Source organism: Oncorhynchus gorbuscha, linkage group LG10, assembly GCF_021184085.1.
Source record: "Oncorhynchus gorbuscha isolate QuinsamMale2020 ecotype Even-year linkage group LG10, OgorEven_v1.0, whole genome shotgun sequence".
Lineage (NCBI taxonomy): Eukaryota > Metazoa > Chordata > Actinopteri > Salmoniformes > Salmonidae > Oncorhynchus > Oncorhynchus gorbuscha.
This window is the reverse complement of record NC_060182.1, coordinates 76029291-76057064: the sequence shown is the minus strand read 5'-3', so window position 1 is coordinate 76057064 and position 27774 is coordinate 76029291. Positions and strand designations below refer to the sequence as shown.

General features: G+C 45.1%; 1 protein-coding gene across 1 annotated transcript; it reads left to right on the top strand.

The window, feature by feature from the left end:
* The first annotated feature begins 2204 nt into the window (after positions 1–2204).
* LOC124045299 (gap junction delta-2 protein) lies at positions 2205–7359 on the top strand. Its single transcript, XM_046364594.1, has 2 exons — positions 2205–2783; positions 3173–7359. Exons 1-2 carry the CDS (start codon positions 2713–2715, stop codon positions 4017–4019), a joined length of 918 nt encoding a protein of 305 aa, XP_046220550.1. The 5' UTR covers positions 2205–2712; the 3' UTR covers positions 4020–7359.
* Positions 7360–27774: the final 20415 nt, after the last annotated feature.

The following is a 27774-nucleotide window of genomic DNA, read 5'->3' as shown; positions in this document are numbered from 1 at the left end:
CTACTTTCACACTTCACAGGTTAGTTTTCCTCTGTAGTTTTATACTTTGTTAGTTATGTAATGTTTTTGTTACTCCTTAACTGCCAATGTGTGGACTCCCTTGTTGGTCACCAACGAAGAGCCAGGTTGTGACAATGCTGACATGGCTTAGACTGTAGCCTACAAAAGCCTATTCCTGCTATTTTCCCGTGATCCTGCAAACACATTTGATGTCATCGTAGTGGTCTCTGACTTGTGGTCAGACTCACTCACATTGAACAAATTACTTTTGCGCCTTTTTTCAATGCTGATTTGAATGTCCTTGAGAACAGAAACGTTAAAGATATTTTCTGAACATCCTTTCTGAATTTAAAAGTAATCCTCGAAGTAATCATCTAGTTTTTCAAAAGTATCTTATTACAATGTTTTTGCTGGTAATGGGTTAGTTTTTTGTAATCCCTTACATGTAAAGGATTACATGGGATCCATTACTCCTTAACCCTGGAGGTCAGCTAGTGATGACTGTTTAACTGTCCGATGGCCTGGGGATGGAAGCTGTTTTTCGGTCCCAGCTTGGTTGCGCCTGTACAGTCTCCACCTTCTAGATGGCAGCGGGGTGAACAGGCCCTGGCTCGGGTGGCTAAGGTCCTTCATGGTCTTCTAGGTGTTCCTATGACACCGGGTGCTGTAGATGTCCTGGAGGGCATGCAGTGTGTCCCCGGTGCTGTGCTGGGCAGACCGCACCACCCTCTGGAGAACCCAGCGGTGAAGATGCAGTGATATACAGCCCAACAGAATGCTCTCGACGGTGCATCTGTACAAGTTCCTTAATCACAACAGCTGATAGCTTAAACCTATAAGCCAATATGACTCCTGTCAATGACAAAGGTGACAGGAATGGCACTTTCAAATACCTTGTTCAGTTAAGACTGTGCAGGGAGCATACTCCTCTGATATTTGTAATTTTCATATGTGGATGTATGTGGGAAAAGACAATTGATGCGGCATAACTTATGGACTTGAATTGGTGTGTTTATGCCATGTTTCATGGGTCTTATGAATTGTGTTGGTACGCAGTGTTTGCATTCCTGATGACCTCAAAGCCGTCCATGTATTATATTATTCAAGATCATGTGCTGTAGTTTAGAGAGCATCCTCCCATCTTTCTCTCTCACTCACACCTTATATATCACATCACGTGATGATTCATAGGAAGGTTATAAAAGATTTGAGTTTATGGAAGATTACAGCAGGGAGAGATAAGCCCTTGTACCACGCCCCTTCATTCAATAAAAATGAAGTCACATGATCCTCACTCTAATCCATGCACCTGAGATCAGGTAGTAGAAGGTACCTTTGCATATAGTCTACTATATGTAAATATCTGTTCTCTTCCACACAATGGTCAGAAATATCAATATTTTACATATTGATATTACATAGTAGCCTCATCAAACAAAGGCCAATCCTTCACTTGTAATTTCATTACATTTTGGGGGGAAAATATTTGTTTTTATATTATCTATTTTTTATGTAAAGATACAATATAGGCTACTCTGTGTATTAAGGCTACCACTTAACATTTACTAATATTTGTGTGTAGTCTTTGGTCTTAAAACAGCAATATTAATGAATGAGGTCACGCCCCTTGCTCCGTAGTTGAGTTGATCACACACACACACACACACACACACACACACACACACACACACACACACACACACACACACACACACACACACACACACACACACACACACACACACACACACACACACACACACACACACACACACACACACACACACACACACACACACACACACACAGGCAGGCAAACTTGTAAAGCGATTAGCAACTCGGATGGTACTTTCACTTAGTCACAGTGTATCCACAGCATTATTATTTCCCCTGCTTTACTATGGCGTTACTACAAGTACTGAAATCGGGGGTATTCCACGTGCACTCAAGAAAAGCTGCTTTATTGCAGGCATTGTCACGATTACAGTTACAAATCAACAAGTGTTTGCTTTAAAGGGATCCGAAAAAATATCTGGGCGCCAAACCTTGACCCGAGGGCTCAGTACACAGCGCATTTACCTCTCTCCCTTTATCCCTCTCCCTCTACCTCTATGACCCTGAGCACGCGCACCAGAGACAATTCGGTCTGGCTCAGTAATTTGTATGTGTTGTAAACTTGAAACACCCCGGGTGCACTGAGCTTATCGCCAATCATTTTATCACAGATTAATCTTTCACGCCGGCCCCGGGTTCCATTCGTCGAATATTGAAAATGAGAAATCCTGGCAGCGTTTGGCCGCGTTCCGCCAACCTGTCTGCACATGACGCAGAGAGGGGACTACTTAAAGGCGGATTAACGCTGGCAAGACATTAAATCCAACCTCCCTGCATCCAGACACAGCGCGCGACTCATCAGTCTGATCTTAAGATCGACAATAGGAGGGTTTATTGTAATCAGCCTTTCGGACTCCCCAAACAACGAGAAAGTGACAGCGTCACGCGAGCGCTCGGGCAGACGCACAGAACCCTATTGCACGACGCGCGAGAGAGGAGGGCAGGACAGCTGCGGGCTCATGATCAATGCATTTGTCAGATAACCTCCGAGCCTCTGGAGAGTGACAACGACCAAAAACCCAAGGAAATATTTTCCACATATTCGCCAGAAGTTCGTGCAGTGTGCCGTAGACTCTCGCCTGCTCCGGATGAACAACAATGGGGGAATGGACCATACTAGAGAGGCTTCTGGAGGCTGCTGTCCAGCAGCACTCTACTATGATAGGAAGGTAAGAGCAAAATGTCAACTGTATTTGCAGTAAATACAGAGTTGCCTGTTTTAATGGCTGTTGTTGAGGATAGATGGGTTCTTGTGCCATGCACTAACTGAGAGGCAGAGACCGTGCACTATTGCCTGCTCCGCTTACATTACCAAACCAACACTGGCAAAACATTTTAAAACACAAATACAGATGAATGCCAATTAGTAAATACTTCAGAGTACACAAAGTATATAACACAAATGACAACAACGCATAATACACATAGCATCCCAAACTCCATGCTGAGAGCGAATAGCGTTCGGTTTCAGCACTGGACAGCTCCCAAACACACGCCTGCTTAGAGCGCCATTGTAAATCATTTACGGACTTATATTAATACTTTGTTTGTTTTTTAGGATCCTACTAACTGTGGTGGTGATCTTCCGGATTCTAATCGTAGCAATAGTTGGAGAGACGGTCTATGATGATGAGCAAACCATGTTTGTTTGTAATACCTTACAACCTGGCTGCAACCAGGCTTGCTACGACAAGGCATTCCCAATTTCACACATTCGATTTTGGGTTTTCCAGATCATAATGGTTTGCACCCCGAGTCTTTGTTTTATCACATACTCGGTGCATCAGTCAGCGAAACAGAAGGAGCGACGGTACTCCACTGTCTTTCTGTCCCTGGATAAGGATCAAGATTCAATGAAACGAGATGACAGCAAAAAGATTAAAAACACCATTGTGAATGGAGTACTTCAGAACACAGAGAACTCCACCAAAGAAGCCGAACCCGACTGTTTGGAAGTCAAAGAGATCCCAAATTCAGCCATGAGAACTACTGGGAAGTCTAAAAAGAGTCGGCAAGAGGGTATCTCGAGATTTTACATAATTCAAGTGGTTTTCAGAAACGCGCTGGAAATAGGGTTTTTAGTGGGTCAATATTTCTTGTATGGATTCAACGTCCCGTCGGTGTACGAATGTGATCGATATCCATGCATAAAAGATGTCGAGTGCTATGTTTCCAGACCAACGGAGAAGACCGTGTTTCTAGTCTTCATGTTCGCGGTCAGTGGCTTTTGTGTGTTGCTGAATCTGGCAGAACTCAATCATTTGGGGTGGAAGAAAATCAAAACGGCGGTGCGAGGAGTGCAGGCGAGGCGGAAGTCCATTTATGAAATCAGAAATAAGGACTTGCCCCGAATGAGTGTGCCTAATTTCGGCCGTACTCAATCCAGTGACTCTGCTTATGTGTAGCACATGGAGAGAGTTACCGAAGGGACAATGTGCGATGTGTAAAGATTAAACCAAGATGAACCCGGGATGTACAGCTCCTCACACCTCATCCGTTTCTTGACTTAAACGAGTGGGCAGATTTTTTTATTTGTTTGTCTTTTATGGACTCCAATGGCAAGCCTGGATTCCACGTTTGTTGACTTATTACATTGCACTGATTCAACTTTATAGTGACGTTTATACTATGTAAAGCGCTACATTTAGATCATGTCGACGTGTTCACGCATTTACTCTACTGTACTTGAAGAGTGTAAATGCAAATTGCACTAAGAGGTGAACACCGGGGAGCCAAACCTAACCCGATACGTGCTATTGACAGTGTTTCAAAAACAGTTTCAAACCGATTTTTGACAACAACCTATTTAAGAAACACAATACACCGGTTGACTATGTGTTCGAAGGAAAATCTATTATCCATATTTATATAGGCATATGTCTATCTCCAGATGTATATAGGAATATGCCTATCTCCAGATGTATATAGGAATATGCCTATCTCCAGATGTATATAGGCATATGGGATAAATATATACATACATTTTGGCTAGATTGACCTAGTTGAAATATATTAGCTTCATTCGTGTTTTTTGTTGCCTGTGTTCGCACCACTGACCTTTAACGTATGTAATCATTCCATTGCTATATGGCTGACTTGCAAAACAGTATCTGGTGGATTTGCTGCAAACGCTAACGTCTGTGACTTCCTTCATTTACAATACACCAAAGCGCCCACTGCTTTTATTTGTGAAAAGTGTTTTCTTGCTTTCGTGTAATCAAGTGCCATACTTGTACATAAACATATATATATATAAATGTATATATATATATATATATATAAATATATAATATTATTCAACATGAAAGATAATTCCCTGCTTGAATTATGCTAAATGCTGCCCAATTTTTTTGCTTTAAGTGTATTTGTTGTGATTTAAATGGAAAGGATATATTACATCTCTCTTTTTATTTAGAAAATGACTGGAAAATAAATAATGTGCTAGTCTTTTTTATATACTGGAAGAAAACGTTTCTCCACAATCACAATTGATCTCAACTCAAAATAGCACAAATTGACCTTTTTAACAAACTAAGGATGGGCAAGAAGTATCTGCTCTGGTGCTACAGTTTTTCACAGAATGGTTTTCAATGTAACCAAAATAAACCAGAAGAAACATCCCTTTCTGTTGAAAATAAAAGTGGGAATCATGTACACCAGAAACGTGTGAGGTGCAGTACTTTTCTGTCTGAAAGCTGAACTGGAATGTTAGAATGTTAGATCCTATAGCTGCCTTGTCTAGACCATGGCTTGGTCCAGTGAAAATGACAATGTTTGTCACACCCACGAGTCTATATTGTTCCATCCAATGAGAAAACCCCTATGAGAGCTTCCTTTGATGCTATCAGTATCTGTTACCATGTGGGTGTGCTGTAATTCATTTAAACGGGGATGATGCTTCCATGACAACCATGAATACTGCATGTCCCATTACAGTGTGCCCTGGGAAGCCCTAATGTGAAATGCATTCTAACATGCATGTACTGTTCCTTTCCAGTCTTAGCTGACCTGACCGTGACTGTTCACATGGCTGCTATACTGTTAATGACCTTGTAACCTTGACCAGGAAGCTATTAGACAGACACACTGCACAAAACATAGGATGATTAAGACCTGATCTTTACTGATAGAGGACTTGACCTTTTTTGTCCTCCACACATCCCTTCTTCAGTCATTTATAGGAAGAGAGCAAGGGAGCGGCTCCGGACAAAGGGAAGGTCGTGTGAGCCTCATGAAGGTCACTTAGAAGTATGGAAAGAGAAAAAAGGTGTTAACTGTACACCAACACGAGAGGGAGAGAGAGAGAGAGAAGGGGAGAGAAAAAGAGCGAGAGGAGGATTCTGGGATGACCATCAAGGAGGATCCGAGGGGGGTTAGGAGGTTAGATTCTGCCTCTGCCAGGATGATTCGGCAAAGCCCAGAGAAGTGCACACTGACACATCTATCTCAAACTCAGCAGGGATGTGAAAATTCTCCCTAACTCGAGAACTCTGGGGGAAAAAAAACAGGAGAAGTGCAATTTGTCTACTTTGCCTGATGCAATGCAGTGGCTCACATAATCTTTTTTCTTACTCTCTTTCTCTCTCCATCTTCATCTCTCGCTCTCTCTATTTGTCTATCCCGTCCCTCTCTCGCTTTAATTTTTTTACTTACCAAATTACTGTACAGGCCATCCTGTTCTATAAGATTGAAGTGTCCAATTCCACACAGTTGTCTTCAACGCTTGTAATGTCATGGGTGTTCTTTCACTGAGAACTACTAGTTATACAAGGCTGTTGTGTAAGGGATCCTACAAAGACTATATTTTCACTGTACATTACTGTATATTTACTGTACACTTACTGAAGGGACAGATGCTCTAATGCTGTGCTAGTGGTTTCCCTGCAATATTCATCCTGGTATTTTCACGGCTACTTCTAAATGCCAAAATTATTGGGTTATGTATGAATGCAATTATGCATGCTGTGTTGCATTTTCCATCATGTGAGTGTTGGAAGGCTTGGTTTAATATTACATGATACCTGTGCTGTTCTTTATTTCCTTTGTGCTCAGCTCATGACAGCCGGGCTAAAAAGGAAGAGAGCTTTTGACTATTGACCAGAGACATAGCTGGAAGTAGCGATAGATGTAAGCAACTCTCCCAGTTCTGGTTTACAGCCTCCCAAGCAAGTTAAACCAGAACGAAAGAAAGATCACATTCATTTGAGTTCTCTGGCATTTATCTTGTGCTCGCTTTGGCCCCCACTCTTGACAACAGTAGATACATCTGAGCGAGGACTGCAGCTATTCCAAGGATCCAAGACAAATGCTCAGGAAAACAACTAATTTCAGCTGATTGCAGGTGCTTAAAGATACAGGGAGGGAGTTTTACAGGATCATTTTAGCCCTTAATCTCTCTGTCTGGAGAAACACCTCTCAATTAGAGAGAATCTTCTCCCTGGGACTGTTATGGTCAGGAGAGATGAGAGGTGGGCAGTGTCCTGTCCTCATTAAAGAAAAGCTAATGTTATTACCATCCACCACTGCTTCAGTGTAATTTCTTCCTTCCTGTTCAACACTTTAACAAGGGCCTTGAGGATGAAAAAATATGCACTGTTTACCATAAAAATCACCAATACTATTTTTCTCAACAAGCCAAACTAAGTCTCCAACCCTGGATGTTTTTTATTTAACATGAGCTGGTTCAGTATATGTACTGTTAGTGGAATGACTTTGAAAGACATACTGTGAATTAAATCCACTTTCTCACCAAGATGGGAATATATTTGTTAAAGGTGTGCTGTCTTTTTTTTCTGTTGTGTTTTGACTCCTTCCGATCCTTCTGTCCTCTACAGGAGGAGTACATCTTTAAGATTGGTGTCGTAGAAAAAACTCAGAGCTGCTTCTTTTCTCAAATGCTGAGTCTTTATTCATTTATTTTGTCAAGTGCTACGAAGATTTTCCAAGCAACTCAAAGATTTTCTGATGTTCTGAAAAAGAAAAGGCACAGAGCTCTACATTCTCCATACACTCAACAGTGTAGTACACTGTCGCCAGTACTGATGTTCTGAAAAAGCCCCCTCACATCCTATCGCCAGGCACAGAGCTCTACATTCTCCTATACACTACAACAGTGTAGTACACTGTCTCAGTACTGATGTTCTGAAAAAGCCCCCTCACATCCTATCGCCAGGCGCAGAGCTCTACATTCTCCTATACACTACAACAGTGTAGTACACTGTCTCAGTACTGATGTTCTGAAAAAGCCCCCTCACATCCTATCGCCAGGCACAGAGCTCTACATTCTCCTATACACTACAACAGTGTAGTACACTGTCTCAGTACTGATGTTCTGAAAAAGCCCCCCCCTCACATCCTATCAGTACTGATGTTCTGAAAAAGCTATCGCCAGGCGCAGAGCTCTACATTCTCCTATACACTACAACAGTGTAGTACACTGTCTCAGTACTGATGTTCTGAAAAAGCCCCCTCACATCCTATCGCCAGGCGCAGAGCTCTACATTCTCCTATACACTACAACAGTGTAGTACACTGTCTCAGTACTGATGTTCTGAAAAAGCCCCCTCACATCCTATCGCCAGGTGCAGAGCTCTACATTCTCCTATACACTACAACAGTGGGGAAGGCTAACACATTGAAGTCAAATAAAACATAGCTTTTTACTATGAATAGTGTGTGTGCATAACTATGTACTTCAAATTGAAAAGGATAAGATGATCCAAGACAATCACATATAATTACATTGAATTATAATTTAATACATGATTTAATGACCACTAATTCACTAATGCATTCATGCATTATGCATTCATAAACCCATTACTAAAGAAAGCATTCCTCCTTCACCCTGGCTTAATCCAATGACAGTTTAGTTCCAGGTCATAGTCCATTGACAAGACCACTGGGATACATACGTTGGTTTACAGAGTGGGATGCTAGCAGTTTATTTTTTTCTGGTTAATGAGCAAGGCCCATGAGAGAAAACTATTTATCAGCTATACTGGATGCACTGTGCAACCATAGCTGTTTCTACATGAGGTAACGTAACCCTGGTGCTCTCTCAAAATAGAATAACTCTTACAGACACAATATACTGTAATCACAGATCTGGACTTTGATAAAGGGATATTCAGTATCAATTTACTTATTATCGAGCAAGTCAACATGGGAATCCTTATCAATGCCAAAGAAGAATTCCAAACCAGATTTAAACAGAGTTGGGAATTACTGACTTCCTCTTCTTTTGCTGTTGTGTTATCAAAATCTATTGGTTGTCGTGGGCTTCCGAATGCAATAAACCTGGCTTTAAATTAGGTTAATTCCTGGCCAATTGATTGACAAGTGAAGGACAAGCCCAAACTGGCAGCCGCGATGAATGTTGCTGTTAATTATCTATGCACTTAGAAACAAATATATGAATATGTGCTTTGTAGTTAAAGACTAAACAACAGTAATTCCCACCATTATGTTAGTCAATAAGAGCACTTTGCTATGACTGGTTTATGAATAGAAAAAACATGATAGCTCAAAACAGCAGTACTTTGACCTGAAAGCGAACCCCACTATCCCACACCCCCTCTGCCCCGGGAACCACGTCCACTCATTCTCCCTTCGTTTAACAACCTGAAAGGAGAAGGCTCGCTTCAGGGTAGTATAGCCCTTTAATTCTGCTTTTTGCACAGATTACTGAATGAAAGGGGGAAAGCAAACAGAAGAAAACACTGAAAGCGGGTCTTTTAATCCAGTGAGCCAGAAGCTATGAAATGAACCTGGTTAGCACATATGTTAAAGGCATGACATAGGGAGATAGGGACATAACTTCCCCCTACCTAATGAAACGGTCCAGACATGGAGACAAAGGGACATGGTGGCGGGACATGTGACAACCAGGCCCCATTCAGATGGATTTGGTTAAGTGCACCATGCTGACATGGCTACAATAACAATCAGCACTGACAGGACAGCACGACGCAAGGTGCTGCCAGATTCATTTCTGAATCAAATTTTTAATATCACTTTTGGATTATGAACACTGAATAGATTTGCCACCCTGAGGTTGGCTCACTAGGGGACAGGCTGTTCCTTCACCACGCAGACCAACATTACAACACAAAACTGATGCAGTCATCCTATGCTACCACATTGTCTTGATCAGATAACATTGTCATTGCAGGTTATATTCGGGAGAATGAAGAGAAATTCACATGATATTATTTTCCAGTAATGCCCTCAAGTCTCAGTGAACTAATACACAGCATGCACAGTGCATTCAGAAATTATTCAAACCTTTTCCACATTTTGTTTTAAGTTACAGCATTATTCTTAAAGGTATTAAATCTGTTTTTTTTTCCGTCAATCTACACACAATACCCAATAATGACTATGCAAAAACAGGTTTTTAGACGTTTTTGCAAATGTATTAAAAATACAAAACTAAAATATGACATTTACATAAGTATTCAGACCTTTTACTCTGTACTTTGTTGAAGCACCTTTGGCAGTCATTACAGCCTTGATTCTTCTTGGGTATAAGGCTATAAGCTTGGCACACCTGTATTTGGGGAGTTTCTCCAATTCCTCTCTGCAGATCCTCTCAAGCTCTGTCAGGTTGGATGGGGAGCATCAGACCAGAGAATCGTATTTCTCATGGTTTGAGTGTCCTTTAGGTAACTTTTGGTAAACACCAAGCGGGCTGTCATGTGCCTTTTACTGAGGAGTGGCTTCCATCTGGCCACTTTTATAAAGTCCTAGTTGGTGGAGTGCTGCAGAGATTGCTTGTTCTGCTGAAACATTCTCCCATCTCCATAGAGGAACTCTGGAGCTCTGTCAGAGTGACCATCAGGTTCTTGGCCATCTTCCCGAACAAGGGCCTTCAGCCCCGATTGCTAATTTTGGCAGAGCGGCCAGCTCTAGGAAGAGTCTTGGTGGTTCAACACTTCTTCCGTTTAAGAAGTATGGAGGCCACTGTGTTCTTGGGGACCTTCAATACTGCATACATTTATTGGTACGATTCCCCAGATCTTTTCATCCACACAATCCTGCCTCTGGGCTCTAGGGGCTCTGGGTTCCACAATCCTGCCTAATGACTTGTTTTTTGCTCTGACATGCACTGGCAACTGTGGGACCTTGTATATACAGTTGTGTGTCTTTCCAAATCATGTCCAATAAATTGAATTTACCACAAGTGGACTCCAATCAAGTTGTAGAAACATCCCAACGATTATCAATGGAAACAGGATACACCTAAGCTCAATTTCGAGTCTCATAGCAAAGGGTCTGAATACTTATCTAAATAGCGTTTTTCTGTTTTTTCTGTTTTATAAATGAGCAAAATATTCTTTAGCCCCTGTTTTCACTTTGTCATTATGGGGTATTGTGTGTAGATTGATGAGGAAAAAAATGTATTTAGTCAATTTTAGACTAAGGCTGTAATGTAACAAAATGTGGAAAAAGTTAAATGGGTTTGAATACTGCAATACACCAACTTTGCCTCAGAGAGCAGTTAGTAATTTATAGAGAGCGGGTAGCACTAGGCTAGAGACCACACTACGGTAGCAAACCCTTTAACGATTTCTCTTTTGTGCCATCTTTAATTTTGGGCCCTGAAAGCCCCATCCATGCTGACACTCATCCTGCTACTTGTAAATAATTCCCTCTGCCCCTCCTGTCCTCTCCTCCCCTCCACTTCCCAGTTTCTCCCTGGCAGCAGGGAAAGCAGACACCACCCGCTGCATAGCCGATCGACCCTGATAAATGTTTAAGTTACGCACAATTTGGTAGCCAATAAAAATCAGTGGCAGCCGAGGCTTAATCAGCTACAAAGGTGCTCCCTGTCTAATGGGATTAGTGCTGGAGCAGGGAGAGAGAGAGAGAGGGGAGAGAAAGAGAGCAAGAAGAGAATGCTAAGGATCTAATCGCCAGCCAAGACCACCAACACTGTCATGTTTGTCATTTATTATCATGTCTTGTCCCTGTGCTCCCCATTCTATTCGTTTCCCTCTGCTGGTCTTATTAGGTTCTTTCCCTCTTTCTATCCCTCTCTCTCCCCCTCCCTCTCTCACTCTCTCGCTCTCTCTTCTCTCTATCGTTCCGTTCCTGCTCCCAGCTGTTCCTATTCCCCTAATCATCATTTAGTCTTCCCACACCTGTTCCCGATCCTTTCCCCTGATTAGAGTCCCTATTTCTTCCTTTGTGTTCCGTTCCTGTCCTGTCGGTTCCTTGTTTAGAATTCACCGTGCTGTGATTGTGTATCGCCCTGTCCTGTCGTGTTTTTGCCTTCATCAGATGCTGCGTGTGAGCAGGTGTCTCTGTCAGCTACGGCCTGCGCCTACCCGAAGCGACCTGCAGTCTGTGGCCGCTTCTCCTGTTATTCCCCTCTATAGACTAGAGGATTTCTGTTATTCCCTGTTTGGACATTTCCTGTTAAGGATTCAGGATTTGTCGTTTTCTGTTTGGACTTGAATAAACTCTGTTTCTGTTAAGTCGCTTTTGGGTCCTCTTTCACCTGCATGACAGAAGGAACCGACCAAGGAATGGACCCAGCGACTTCAGACGCTCGTTACACTGCCGTCGAGATCCAAGGAGCCATGCTCGGCAGACACGAGCAGGAATTGTCTGCTGCTCGCCATGCCGTGGAGAACCTGGCCGCTCAGGTTTCCGACCTCTCTGGACAGTTCCAGAGTCTACGTCTCGTGCCACCTGTTACTTCCTGGCCTGCCGAGCCTCCAGAACCTAGGGTTAATAACCCACCTTGCTACTCCGGGCAGCCCACTGAGTGCCGCTCCTTTCTCACGCAGTGTGAGATTGTGTTCTCTCTCCAACCCAACACATACTCTAGAGAGAGAGCTCGGGTTGCTTACGTCATTTCACTCCTTACTGGCCGGGCTCGAGAATGGGGCACAGCTATCTGGGAGGCAAGGGCTGATTGCTCTAACAAGTTCCAGAACTTTAAAGAGGAGATGATTCGGGTTTTTGACCGTTCAGTTTTTGGTGGGGAGGCTTCTAGGGCCCTGGCTTCCTTATGCCAAGGTGAACGGTCCATAACGGATTATTCTATTGAGTTTCGCACTCTTGCTGCCTCTAGTGAGTGGAACGAGCCGGCGCTGCTCGCTCGTTTTCTGGAGGGACTCCACGCAGTGGTTAAGGATGAGATTCTCTCCCGGGAGGTTCCTTCAGATGTGGACTCTTTGATTGCTCTCGCCATCCGCATAGAACGACGGGTAGATCTTCGTCACCGGGCTCGTGGAAGAGAGCTCGCATCAACGGTGTTTCCCTGCTCCGCATCGCAACCATCTCCCTCCTCTGGCTTTGAGACTGAGCCCAGGCAGCTGGGAGGGATTCGCATCTCGACTAAGGAGAGGGAACGGAGGATCACCAACCGCCTGTGCCTCTATTGCGGAGTTGCTGGACATTTTGTTAATTCATGTCCAGTAAAAGCCAGAGCTCATCTGTAAGCGGAGGGCTACAGGTGAGCGCAACTACTCAAGTCTCTCCATCAAAATCCTGTACTACTTTGTCGGTCCATCTACGCTGGACCGGTTCGGTGCTACATGTAGTGCCTTGATAGACTCTGGGGCTGAGGGTTGTTTCATGGACGAAGCATGGGTTCGGAAACATGACATTCCTTTCAGAGAGTTAGAGAAGCCTACGCCCATGTTCGCCTTAGATGGTAGTCATCTTCCCAGTATCAGATTTGAGACACTACCTTTAACCCTCACAGTATCTGGTAACCACAGTGAGACTATTTCTTTTTTGATTTTCCGTTCACCGTTTACACCTGTTGTTTTGGGTCATCCCTGGCTAGTATGTCATAATCCTTCTATTAATTGGTCTAGTAATTCTATCCTATCCTGGAACGTTTCTTGTCATGTGAAGTGTTTAATGTCTGCCATCCCTCCCGTTTCTTCTGTCCCTACTTCTCAGGAGGAACCTGGCGATTTGACAGGAGTGCCGGAGGAATATCATGATCTGCGCACGGTCTTCAGTCGGTCCCGAGCCAACTCCCTTCCTCCTCACCGGTCGTATGATTGTAGTATTGATCTCCTTCCGGGGACCACTCCTCCTCGAGGTAGACTATACTCTCTGTCGGCTCCCGAACGTAAGGCTCTCGAGGATTATTTGTCTGTGTCTCTTGACGCCGGTACCATAGTGCCTTCTTCCTCTCCGGCCGGGGCGGGGTTCTTTTTGTTAAGAAGAAGGACGGTACTCTGCGCCCCTGCGTGGATTATCGAGGGCTGAATGACATAACGGTTAAGAATCGTTATCCGCTTCCCCTTATGTCATCAGCCTTCGAGATTCTGCAGGGAGCCAGGTGCTTTACTAAGTTGGACCTTCGTAACGCTTACCATCTCGTGCGCATCAGAGAGGGGGACGAGTGGAAGACGGCGTTTAACACTCCGTTAGGGCATTTTGAGTACCGGGTTCTGCCGTTCGGTCTCGCCAATGCGCCAGCTGTTTTTCAGGCATTAGTTAATGATGTTCTGAGAGACATGCTGAACATCTTTGTTTTTGTCTATCTTGACGATATCCTGATTTTTTCTCCGTCACTCGAGATTCATGTTCAGCACGTTCGACGTGTTCTACAGCGCCTTTTAGAGAATTGTCTCTACGTAAAGGCTGAGAAGTGCTCTTTTCATGTCTCCTCCGTTACTTTTCTCGGTTCCGTTATTTCCGCTGAAGGCATTCAGATGGATTCCGCTAAGGTCCAAGCTGTCAGTGATTGGCCCGTTCCAAGGTCACGTGTCGAGTTGCAGCGCTTTTTAGGTTTCGCTAATTTCTATCGGCGTTTCATTCGTAATTTCGGTCAAGTTGCTGCCCCTCTCACAGCTCTTACTTCTGTCAAGACGTGTTTTAAGTGGTCCGGTTCCGCCCAGGGAGCTTTTGATCTTCTAAAAGAACGTTTTACGTCCGCTCCTATCCTCGTTACTCCTGACGTCACTAGACAATTCATTGTCGAGGTTGACGCTTCAGAGGTAGGCGTGGGAGCCATTCTATCCCAGCGCTTCCAGTCTGACGATAAGGTTCATCCTTGCGCTTATTTTTCTCATCGCCTGTCGCCATCTGAGCGCAACTATGATGTGGGTAACCGTGAACTGCTCGCCATCCGCTTAGCCCTAGGCGAATGGCGACAGTGGTTGGAGGGGCGACCGTTCCTTTTGTCGTTTGGACAGACCATAAGAACCTTGAGTACATCCGTTCTGCCAAACGACTTAATGCCCGTCAAGCTCGTTGGGCGTTGTTTTTCGCTCGTTTCGAGTTTGTGATTTCTTACCGTCCGGGTAGCAAGAACACCAAGCCTGATGCCTTATCCCGTCTGTTTAGTTCTTCTGTGGCTTCTACTGATCCCGAGGGGATTCTTCCTTATGGGCGTGTTGTCGGGTTAACAGTCTGGGGAATTGAAAGACAGGTTAAGCAAGCACTCACACACACTGCGTCGCCGCGCGCTTGTCCTAGTAACCTCCTTTTCGTTCCTGTTTCCACTCGTCTGGCTGTTCTTCAGTGGGCTCACTCTGCCAAGTTAGCTGGTCATCCCGGTGTTCGAGGCACTCTTGCGTCTATTCGCCAGCGCTTTTGGTGGCCGACTCAGGAGCGTGACACGCGCCGTTTCGTGGCTGCTTGTTCGGACTGCGCGCAGACTAAGTCGGGTAACTCTCCTCCTGCCGGTCGTCTCAGACCGCTCCCCATTCCTTCTCGACCATGGTCTCACATCGCCTTAGACTTCATTACCGGTCTGCCTTTGTCTGCGGGGAAGACTGTGATTCTTACGGTTGTCGATAGGTTCTCTAAGGCGGCACATTTCATTCCCCTCGCTAAACTTCCTTCCGCTAAGGAGACGGCACAAATCATTATTGAGAATGTATTCAGAATTCATGGCCTCCCGTTAGACGCCGTTTCAGACAGAGGCCCGCAATTCACGTCACAGTTTTGGAGGGAGTTCTGTCGTTTGATTGGTGCGTCCGTCAGTCTCTCTTCCGGGTTTCATCCCCAGTCTAACGGTCAAGCAGAGAGGGCCAATCAGACGATTGGTCGCATACTACGCAGCCTTTCTTTCAGAAACCCTGCGTCTTGGGCAGAACAGCTCCCCTGGGCAGAATACGCTCACAATTCGCTTCCTTCGTCTGCTACCGGGTTATCTCCGTTTCAGAGTAGTCTGGGTTACCAGCCTCCTCTGTTCTCATCCCAGCTTGCCGAGTCCAGCGTTCCCTCCGCTCAAGCGTTTGTCCAACGTTGTGAGCGCACCTGGAGGAGGGTGAGGTCTGCACTTTGCCGTTACAGGGCACAGACGGTGAGAGCCGCCAATAAACGCAGGATTAAGAGTCCAAGGTATTGTTGCGGCCAGAGAGTGTGGCTTTCCACTCGCAACCTTCCTCTTACGACAGCTTCTCGTAAGTTGACTCAGCGGTTCATTGGTCCGTTCCGTGTCTCCCAGGTCGTCAATCCTGTCGCTGTGCGACTGCTTCTTCCGCGACATCTTCGTCGCGTCCATCCTGTCTTCCATGTCTCCTGTGTTAAGCCCTTTCTTCGCACCCCGTTCGTCTTCCCTCCCCCTCCCGTCCTTGTCGAGAGCGCACCTATTTACAAGGTACATAAGATCATGGACATGCGTTCTCGGGGACGGGGTCACCAATACTTAGTGGATTGGGAGGGTTACGGTCCTGAGGAGAGGAGTTGGGTTCCGTCTCGGGACGTGCTGGACCGTTCACTCATCGATGATTTCCTCCGTTGCCGCCAGGATTCCTCCTCGAGTGCGCCAGGAGGCGCTCGGTGAGTGGGGGGTACTGTCATGTTTGTCATTTATTATCATGTCTTGTCCCTGTGCTCCCCATTCTATTCGTTTCCCTCTGCTGGTCTTATTAGGTTCTTTCCCTCTTTCTATCCCTCTCTCTCCCCCCCTCTCTCACTCTCTCGCTCTCTCTTCTCTCTATCGTTCCGTTCCTGCTCCCAGCTGTTCCTATTCCCCTAATCATCATTTAGTCTTCCCACACCTGTTCCCGATCCTTTCCCCTGATTAGAGTCCCTATTTCTTCCTTTGTGTTCCGTTCCTGTCCTGTCGGTTCCTTGTTTAGAATTCACCGTGCTGTGATTGTGTATCGCCCTGTCCTGTCGTGTTTTTGCCTTCATCAGATGCTGCGTGTGAGCAGGTGTCTCTGTCAGCTACGGCCTGCGCCTACCCGAAGCGACCTGCAGTCTGTGGCCGCTTCTCCTGTTATTCCCCTCTACAGACTAGAGGATTTCTGTTATTCCCTGTTTGGACATTTCCTGTTAAGGATTCAGGATTTGTCGTTTTCTGTTTGGACTTGAATAAACTCTGTTTCTGTTAAGTCGCTTTTGGGTCCTCTTTCACCTGCATGACAAACACACCACAGATTGCCCTAACATGGCCCTTACAAGGTTTACAATGAGGCACTTGTCTCACTCAAGCTTGGCACCAATTCAATTTCTACTCCACTAATTCATCAATTGAACGAGGAAAAGGTTGCTAAAACCCCTGACTTCATCACAGGGTGACATGGGGTAGCGAGGGTACACACCTTAAGAAAAAAGATTGCAGTTAGAGTGCAGTATAACCGCAGAATAGAGCAAATACTTTTCTTTACTGCAGTAATTTTTCAGTGTAACTGCAGTTAGAGTTATTCTGCAATTACTGCTTCCAAAATATCATAGTTGACTCCAGTTACTACACTTTTACTGCAGTTTCAAAACAGCAATCTTTTTTTGTAAGGGACACATTATCTAGCTATCACTTTTACACGGAGCAAGGAATAAATTGCTTATAGCCTTCATTAGATAAGAGAGGCTAGCCTACAGTGCAGTTTTTCCACAGGTTCACATGAGCTGTGAGATGGTACTAATTAGCTCAGTAATGAAATACAGTCCAGAAAATACAGTATTTATACAGTTATATAACTCAAATGGAACTGCACGTTTCACAACATGGTCATTCTGCATTAGACTCACAGCCGGAGACTCCCTGGAGGAAATATCATCCTGGGGATTTACTGTACCTGCTACGCTGCTTAGCCCACTGAGTAAGTTGGTCTAGTTCACTCCGATTTACCATTGGACTCTATTTGAACTGGGTAGCTGTATCCTCTCTCTCTCTGTTTTCCTTCTGTACTTCTCTCTCACCCCCTCCTTCATTCTCCTTCCCTCGTTTTCTTTCTCTCTCTTTGATGTGACACTCCTTTGGTATAAATCATGTGCCGTCTCGTGTAGCCCAATAACACAGTGATGAAATATACTTTTCAATCAGGGCTTTGATTGCCAGCTACAACATGTTTTACAATCTCACCGCTTGTTGAGGATTAGAAATGAAATCCCAGCAGCAAACAGCTACTCCATTGGATCCAGACTCTATTATAGAAAACGTATGACATTTTTCTTCCATTCCCAGGAGATCATTATCATTGAGAATGAAAAGGAAACATGGTCCCTGTAAAATGCTTTATCAGGCATAACCTATAGGTATGTATTTTCCTCTTGAATATGTGACATAATAATGGTCATCTTGAAAATCTGCCATCTACAAGAATAGGAATACATTCATGTAAAATACTACTGTTTATGTAATGTAAAAACAACAAGAGATAAGATATTTACCAAACTTTAAAATACATTTAGTATTCAAATGTATGATGTAGCATTAGGATATTTTTGCACCACAGCCAGATGATGCAGATGGTAGCACTAACTGTAAAAGACCTCAGATACTCCAACAACTCACAGTGTGACTGCCACATACTCCCTAGCTGGATTAACATAGAGTGAGTGAGACACTCACGGATCCATCCCTCCGTCTCCAGTGTCTCAGACAGTACAGACTGCCTTGTTGAGAGACTACTGTAGGACCTTATGCTGAGGTTGGATAGGAGGTGTTAATTAGAGTGAGAAATGTTCTGTTAGCATTAGCACATCAGACACACATGCACACGCACACGCACGGACACACACACCCACACCCGCACACACACACCCACACCCACACGCACACGCACATGCACACACACACACACACACACACACACACACACACACACACACACACACACACACACACACACACACACACACACACACACACACACACACACACACACACACACACACACACACACACACACACACACACACACACACACACACACACACACACACACACACACACACACACACACACACACACCCAGTCTGCCAGAAGACGCCTTGGTGCAATAAGCCTCTTGAAATGTGCATGGAATTCCAGTTGATCGGAAAAGATTCACATCTATCCGCCTATGTGTCACCCAACATCCTCAGGCTCGAAGATTAATGCAGTGTACATTTGTTGAGAGGCAGTCAAGCTTACCACACAGACACACACACTAGCCTACTTCCTGTTGACGTTTCCTTCTCTGTCACGTGACGCAACGTTAACTATGTTTGGACCTCCACGGACTCCCACAAAGCTATTTTCTGCAGACACTGACATCAGCTCTTATGACCGTAAAACAGAATATTCTCGTGACAGAGACACCAATTACATTGTCATTTACAGAACTCTGCGGGTTGGAGGTCACACACAGTGCATCATGGAAGAAGGGATAGCCTATGGGTGTCATGTTTGTCATTTATTATCATGTCTTGTCCCTGTGCTCCCCATGCTATTCGTTTCCCTCTGCTGGTCTTATTTGGTTCTTTCCCTCCTTCTATCCCTCTCTCTCCCCCTCCCTCTCTCACTCTCTCGCTCTCTCTTCTCTCTATCGTTCCGTTCCTGCTCCCAGCTGTTCCTATTCCCCTAATCATCATTTAGTCTTCCCACACCTGTTCCCGATCCTTTCCCCTGATTAGAGTCCCTATTTCTTCCTTTGTGTTCCGTTCCTGTCCTGTCGGTTCCTTGTTTAGAATTCACCGTGCTGTGATTGTGTATCGCCCTGTCCTGTCGTGTTTTTGCTGTGATTGTGTATCGCCCTGTCCTGTCGTGTTTTTTGCCTTCATCAGATGCTGCGTGTGAGCAGGTGTCTCTATCAACTACGGCCTGCGCCTACCCGAAGCGACCTGCAGTCTGTGGCCGCTTCTCCAGTTATTCCCCTCTACAGACTAGAGGATTTTTGTTATTCCCTGTTTGGACTTAAATAAACTCTGTTTCTGTTAAGTCGCTTTTGGGTCCTCTTTCACCTGCATGACAGAAGGAACCGACCAAGGAATGGACCCAGCGACTTCAGACGCTCGTTACACTGCCGTCGAGATCCAAGGAGCCATGCTCGGCAGACACGAGCAGGAATTGTCTGCTGCTCGCCATGCCGTGGAGAACCTGGCCGCTCAGGTTTCCGACCTCTCTGGACAGTTCCAGAGTCTACGTCTCGTGCCACCTGTTACTTCCTGGCCGGCCGAGCCTCCAGAACCTAGGGTTAATAACCCACCTTGCTACTCCGGGCAGCCCACTGAGTGCCGCTCCTTTCTCACGCAGTGTGAGATTGTGTTCTCTCTCCAACCCAACACATACTCTAGAGAGAGAGCTCGGGTTGCTTACGTCATTTCACTCCTTACTGGCCGGGCTCGAGAATGGGGCACAGCTATCTGGGAGGCAAGGGCTGATTGCTCTAACAAATTCCAGAACTTTAAAGAGGAGATGATTCGGGTTTTTGACCGTTCAGTTTTTGGTGAGGAGGCTTCTAGGGCCCTGGCTTCCTTATGCCAAGGTGAACGGTCCATAACGGATTATTCTATTGAGTTTCGCACTCTTGCTGCCTCTAGTGAGTGGAACGAGCCGGCGCTGCTCGCTCGTTTTCTGGAGGGACTCCACGCAGTGGTTAAGGATGAGATTCTCTCCCGGGAGGTTCCTTCAGATGTGGACTCTTTGATTGCTCTCGCCATCCGCATAGAACGACGGGTAGATCTTCGTCACCGGGCTCGTGGAAGAGAGCTCGCATCAACGGTGTTTCCCTGCTCCGCATCGCAACCATCTCCCTCCTCTGGCTTTGAGACTGAGCCCATGCAGCTGGGAGGGATTCGCATCTCGAATAAGGAGAGGGAACGGAGGATCACCAACCGCCTGTGCCTCTATTGCGGAGTTGCTGGACATTTTGTTAATTCATGTCCAGTAAAAGCCAGAGCTCATCTGTAAGCGGAGGGCTACAGGTGAGCGCAACTACTCAAGTCTCTCCATCAAAGTCCTGTACTACTTTGTCGGTCCACCTACGCTGGACCGGTTCGGGTGCTACATGTAGTGCCTTGATAGACTCTGGGGCTGAGGGTTGTTTCATGGACGAAGCATGGGTTCGGAAACATGACATTCCTTTCAGAGAGTTAGAGAAGCCTACGCCCATGTTCGCCTTAGATGGTAGTCATCTTCCCAGTATCAGATTTGAGACACTACCTTTAACCCTCACAGTATCTGGTAACCACAGTGAGACTATTTCTTTTTTGATTTTCCGTTCACCGTTTACACCTGTTGTTTTGGGTCATCCCTGGCTAGTATGTCATAATCCTTCTATTAATTGGTCTAGTAATTCTATCCTATCCTGGAACGTTTCTTGTCATGTGAAGTGTTTAATGTCTGCCATCCCTCCCGTTTCTTCTGTCCCTACTTCTCAGGAGGAACCTGGCGATTTGACAGGAGTGCCGGAGGAATATCATGATCTGCGCACGGTCTTCAGTCGGTCCCGAGCCAACTCCCTTCCTCCTCACCGGTCGTATGATTGTAGTATTGATCTCCTTCCGGGGACCACTCCTCCTCGAGGTAGACTATACTCTCTGTCGGCTCCCGAACGTAAGGCTCTCGAGGATTATTTGTCTGTGTCTCTTGACGCCGGTACCATAGTGCCTTCTTCTTCTCCGGCCGGGCGGGGTTCTTTTTGTTAAGAAGAAGGAGGGTACTCTGCGCCCCTGCGTGGATTATCGAGGGCTGAATGACATAACGGTTAAGAATCGTTATCCGCTTCCCCTTATGTCATCAGTCTTCGAGATTCTGCAGGGAGCCAGGTGCTTTACTAAGTTGGACCTTCGTAACGCTTACCATCTCGTGCGCATCAGAGAGGGGGACGAGTGGAAAACGGCGTTTAACACTCCGTTAGGGCATTTTGAGTACCGGGTTCTGCCGTTCGGTCTCGCCAATGCGCCAGCTGTTTTTCAGGCATTAGTTAATGATGTTCTGAGAGACATGCTGAACATTTTTGTTTTTGTCTATCTTGACGATATCCTGATTTTTTCTCCGTCACTCGAGATTCATGTTCAGCACGTTCGACGTGTTCTACAGCGCCTTTTAGAGAATTGTCTCTACGTAAAGGCTGAGAAGTGCTCTTTTCATGTCTCCTCCGTTACTTTTCTCGGTTCCGTTATTTCCGCTGAAGGCATTCAGATGGATTCCGCTAAGGTCCAAGCTGTCAGTGATTGGCCCGTTCCAAGGTCACGTGTCGAGTTGCAGCGCTTTTAGGTTTCGCTAATTTCTATCGGCGTTTCATTCGTAATTTCGGTCAAGTTGCTGCCCCTCTCACAGCTCTTACTTCTGTCAAGACGTGTTTTAAGTGGTCCGGTTCCGCCCAGGGAGCTTTTGATCTTCTAAAAGAACGTTTTACGTCCGCTCCTATCCTCGTTACTCCTGACGTCACTAGACAATTCATTGTCGAGGTTGACGCTTCAGAGGTAGGCGTGGGAGCCATTCTATCCCAGCGCTTCCAGTCTGACGATAAGGTTCATCCTTGCGCTTATTTTTCTCATCGCCTGTCGCCATCTGAGCGCAACTATGATGTGGGTAACCGTGAACTGCTCGCCATCCGCTTAGCCCTAGGCGAATGGCGACAGTGGTTGGAGGGGCGACCGTTCCTTTTGTCGTTTGGACAGACCATAAGAACCTTGAGTACATCCGTTCTGCCAAACGACTTAATGCCCGTCAAGCTCGTTGGGCGTTGTTTTTCGCTCGTTTCGAGTTTGTGATTTCTTACCGTCCGGGTAGCAAGAACACCAAGCCTGATGCCTTATCCCGTCTGTTTAGTTCTTCTGTGGCTTCTACTGATCCCGAGGGGATTCTTCCTTATGGGCGTGTTGTCGGGTTAACAGTCTGGGGAATTGAAAGACAGGTTAAGCAAGCACTCACGCACACTGCGTCGCCGCGCGCTTGTCCTAGTAACCTCCTTTTCGTTCCTGTTTCCACTCGTCTGGCTGTTCTTCAGTGGGCTCACTCTGCCAAGTTAGCTGGTCATCCCGGTGTTCGAGGCACTCTTGCGTCTATTCGCCAGCGCTTTTGGTGGCCGACTCAGGAGCGTGACACGCGCCGTTTCGTGGCTGCTTGTTCGGACTGCGCGCAGACTAAGTCGGGTAACTCTCCTCCTGCCGGTCGTCTCAGACCGCTCCCCATTCCTTCTCGACCATGGTCTCACATTGCCTTAGACTTCATTACCGGTCTGCCTTTGTCTGCGGGGAAGACTGTGATTCTGACGGTTGTCGATAGGTTCTCTAAGGCGGCACATTTCATTCCCCTCGCTAAACTTCCTTCCGCTAAGGAGACGGCACAAATCATTATTGAGAATGTATTCAGAATTCATGGCCTCCCGTTAGACGCCGTTTCAGACAGAGGCCCGCAATTCACGTCACAGTTTTGGAGGGAGTTCTGTCGTTTGATTGGTGCGTCCGTCAGTCTCTCTTCCGGGTTTCATCCCCAGTCTAACGGTCAAGCAGAGAGGGCCAATCAGACGATTGGTCGCATACTACGCAGCCTTTCTTTCAGAAACCCTGCGTCTTGGGCAGAACAGCTCCCCTGGGCAGAATACGCTCACAATTCGCTTCCTTCGTCTGCTACCGGGTTATCTCCGTTTCAGAGTAGTCTGGGTTACCAGCCTCCTCTGTTCTCATCCCAGCTTGCCGAGTCCAGCGTTCCCTCCGCTCAAGCGTTTGTCCAACGTTGTGAGCGCACCTGGAGGAGGGTGAGGTCTGCACTTTGCCGTTACAGGGCACAGACGGTGAGAGCCGCCAATAAACGCAGGATTAAGAGTCCAAGGTATTGTTGCGGCCAGAGAGTGTGGCTTTCCACTCGCAACCTTCCTCTTACGACAGCTTCTCGTAAGTTGACTCCGCGGTTCATTGGTCCGTTCCGTGTCTCCCAGGTCGTCAATCCTGTCGCTGTGCGACTGCTTCTTCCGCGACATCTTCGTCGCGTCCATCCTGTCTTCCATGTCTCCTGTGTTAAGCCCTTTCTTCGCACCCCGTTCGTCTTCCCTCCCCCCTCCCGTCCTTGTCGAGCGCACCTATTTACAAGGTACATAAGATCATGGACATGCGTTCTCGGGGACGGGGTCACCAATACCTAGTGGATTGGGAGGGTTACGGTCCTGAGGAGAGGAGTTGGGTTCCGTCTCGGGACGTGCTGGACCGTTCACTCATCGATGATTTCCTCCGTTGCCGCCAGGATTCCTCCTCGAGTGCGCCAGGAGGCGCTCGGTGAGTGGGGGGTACTGTCATGTTTGTCATTTATTATCATGTCTTGTCCCTGTGCTCCCCATGCTATTCGTTTCCCTCTGCTGGTCTTATTTGGTTCTTTCCTCCTTCTATCCCTCTCTCTCCCCCTCCCTCTCTCACTCTCTCGCTCTCTCTTCTCTCTATCGTTCCGTTCCTGCTCCCAGCTGTTCCTATTCCCCTAATCATCATTTAGTCTTCCCACACCTGTTCCCGATCCTTTCCCCTGATTAGAGTCCCTATTTATTCCTTTGTGTTCCGTTCCTGTCCCGTCGGTTCCTTGTTTAGTATTCACCATGCTGTGATTGCGTTTCGCCCTGTCCTGTCGTGTTTTTGCTGTGATTGTGTATCGCCCTGTCCTGTCGTGTTTTTTGCCTTCATCAGATGCTGCGTGTGAGCAGGTGTCTCTATCAACTACGGCCTGCGCCTACCCGAAGCGACCTGCAGTCTGTGGCCGCTTCTCCAGTTATTCCCCTCTACAGACTAGAGGATTTTTGTTATTCCCTGTTTGGACTTAAATAAACTCTGTTTCTGTTAAGTCGCTTTTGGGTCCTCTTTCACCTGCATGACAATGGGAGGATGAGGAGCCGGAGGAAGGGAGCCTAGCCCAGGTGAATGCTGCTGACAGTAGAATCCTTTAAAAAATGTCTTAATGGTATTCTGCTGGGATCAATACACCAGGCAGCCAGCGGAAAACACAACAGATGGCCTATAACTGCTGAATAGCCACTTCTTTAGACAACACTTGATTTATATTCTCTCTGTCTCAAATAGCAGGCCACAAAATTGCAACCCAAAATGCTAATCAATCAGAATGTATCTTTAACACATGCTAGGGCTAACATTATTAACAACATTTAGTGCACTGGCCCATTTAAAACTGTCCTACAGCTACAACAAAAATAATGACAAATATCAGGTCCTGAAAGGTCACAATATATTGAGATTAAACAGTAGAATTATTATGGGCGTTATGGCTGTTAACCTCACAACACCTTGACAGTCCCTGAACCTCAGTTCATCCACAAAAGTTATTGCAAAAATGAGTTTGGGCAGTGTAATATTACGATGAGTATTTTTTTAAATTCAGGCTTGGGAATTTGGGAATTCTCTCCGACCTTAAAGGCCCAACTGGATGCAAGCTGATCTCCCTCCAAAGATGGCTTTGTGGTCACATGAAGCCAGGGAACAGCTGCAGTGCTCTCCTAGCCAGCCGAAGCAGAATGGGGGATGTCCTGTGTTCTAAACATCAGCCGTGGTGGTGTGTGTTTGTGGACATGCCTGTGTGTGCATATGCATTTCAGCTTTCATGTGCAAGACGTGACATGTAATCATTTGGTACTTAAAAGAAATCAAGGATGATTTTGAGGTAGAGTAAGAGCAATGTTTACTCTCTCTCACACAGGCATACATGTACATTTACCAGGATCATATACAGAACAATGTACATCCACAAAATATCTGCTCAAGGTTTCAAGATAATTAATCCAAGTTCTATTTTGTCACAGTTTTTCCTCAAACATGTAGAAGTATTCTGGGGATCTGTGTTGTAGTGGATCTATAGCAGAACAGCAATAATCAAATGTTCATATACATACAGACCTTCTTAACATGTTCTTGTCTTTGTACCAGAGTTGTATATCTTAAACCCTTTAGGCAAAACTTTAAATACAAATGCCATCAGTGAATACAACATTCACTGTTACGTCTTTCGCTCACAGAATGTGAACACGTTGTTTTCATCAGAAGAGAATTGTTTGCAATTGTGTGTTTACTGTTTCCAGCCATCAGTAAATGAAGAGTTTATTTCCACTATTTCCATTTTTCAATTTGTGTTTGTCATCAGACATTATTGCTTCTGGGTACCTTCATGTGTGTGTAAAATATTACTGTTCTCAGATGTTTTTATTCTTAGATTTTAGATGTGTATAAAAACTAAAAACATCGCCAGGTGTACGGTGTTTCCTCCGACACACTGGTGCGGCTGGCTTCCGGGTTAAGCAGGTCATTGTGTCAAGAAGCAGTGCGGCTTGGCTGGGTCATGTTTCGGAAGACGCACGGCTCTCGATCTTCGCCTCTCCCGAGTCCGTACGGGAGTTGCAGCGATGGGACACGACTGTAACTACCAGTTGAATACCACAAAATTGGAGAGAAAAAGGGGTAATAAAAATCAAATTCAAAAATAAGGTAAGTCACTCTGGATAAGAGCATCTGCTAAATGACTAAAATGTCAAATGCAAATGTTTTACATACAGATCTAATATTACTGTATTGAATTATATATAAAAAATTATATTGATGTCACAAATGTATCAAGTAGCAGTACTACTTATTTCTCTGAGTGAGGCAGATATATAGCATTTAGCAAAAAAACATGATTATTTGTCTCTCTGAAATGAAACCATCAGGTATTAGATTTTAAACAACTGCATTTCTGTCATTGAACAACCCCATGCCATGATTAGATAGTGAAAAAAACACACCACTCTCTTTCATAATTTCTTTAAGCAATTATAGCTAATTTACCAACATTTCTGAAAATTGATAGCGTTTTGGAATTAAACTCTGCAAATAGTAGTGCACAAAAGTCTAAATCAGCCCGTCAGTGTCATACCATGTAAAATATAAGGAAATATTTAGGCAATGGGAACTGTCTAATTTTCATAATTCTTTCCAGAGATACAGAGACTGAAGCTGGGTTACATCTATGTAACTTTGGATTACTCCAAGTCATTTTGGTGTGGATTGAGGCATATACGTTCATTTCAGTTGTGTTCATCCATTGTATTCACGTTTCCTTATTTCTATTATGGGATTGTGTTTCTGTGCGCCAACGGAAAGTCTACCAAACTATGAACAAACTAGCCTATGCATTGAATACAGTGCATCCGGGAAAGTATTCAGACCCCTTGACTTTTTCCACATTTTGTTACGTTACAGCTTTATTCTAAAATGGATTAAACGGTTTTTTCCCCCTCGTCAATCTACACACAATACCCCACAATGACGACATAATAGCCCATAATGCCAAATCAAAAACATATTTTCAGACATTTTTGCTAATTTATTAAAAATAAAAAAACAGAAATACCTTATTTACATACAGTAAGTAGACAGACCCTTTGCTATGAGACTTGGAGCTCATGTGCATCCTGTTTCCATTCATCATCCTTGACATGTTTCTAGAACTTAATTGGAGTCCACCTGTGGTAATTTCAATTGATTGAACATGATCTGGAAAGGCACACCTGTCTATATAAGGTCCCACAGTTGGCAGTGCATGTCAGAGCAAAAACCAAGCAATGGATTGAAGGAATTGTCCGTAGAGCCTGTTTTGGCTTTGTCATTATGGCGTATTGTGTGAAGATTGATGAGGAAAATAAACATTTCATCAATTTTAGAATAAGGCTGTAATGTAAAATGTTTTGGGAATAAGTCAAGCTGTCTGAATACTTTCCAAATGCACTGTACATGGAAATGGATTGTGATGATACCGATAAATGAATCCTGCACACAATGTACTTATTATAAAATATGTTTTTCTGTGTAGGAAATTGTTCGGATGAAATATGCATAAATGGAGAGTAATTGCCCATAATTCTGTGCCTTTTGATAGTCGTACTTCTAGTTTTGATCATACTGATTTAGTGACTGCAAAGAAAATATATTGATCTACTGGGATTTTTAAAAGACAGACTAACTAATTGTTTGTGTGCTTGGACTCAAGCGATAAGT

Bases quoted from the DNA above. Each gene is read 5' to 3' on its own strand.
- LOC124045299 (XM_046364594.1), top strand. From the start codon at position 2,713: ATGGGGGAATGGACCATACTAGAGAGGCTTCTGGAGGCTGCTGTCCAG. The intron at 2,784-3,172 runs GTAAGAGCAAAA...TTTGTTTTTTAG, and splicing joins CACTCTACTATGATAGGAAG to GATCCTACTAACTGTGGTGG.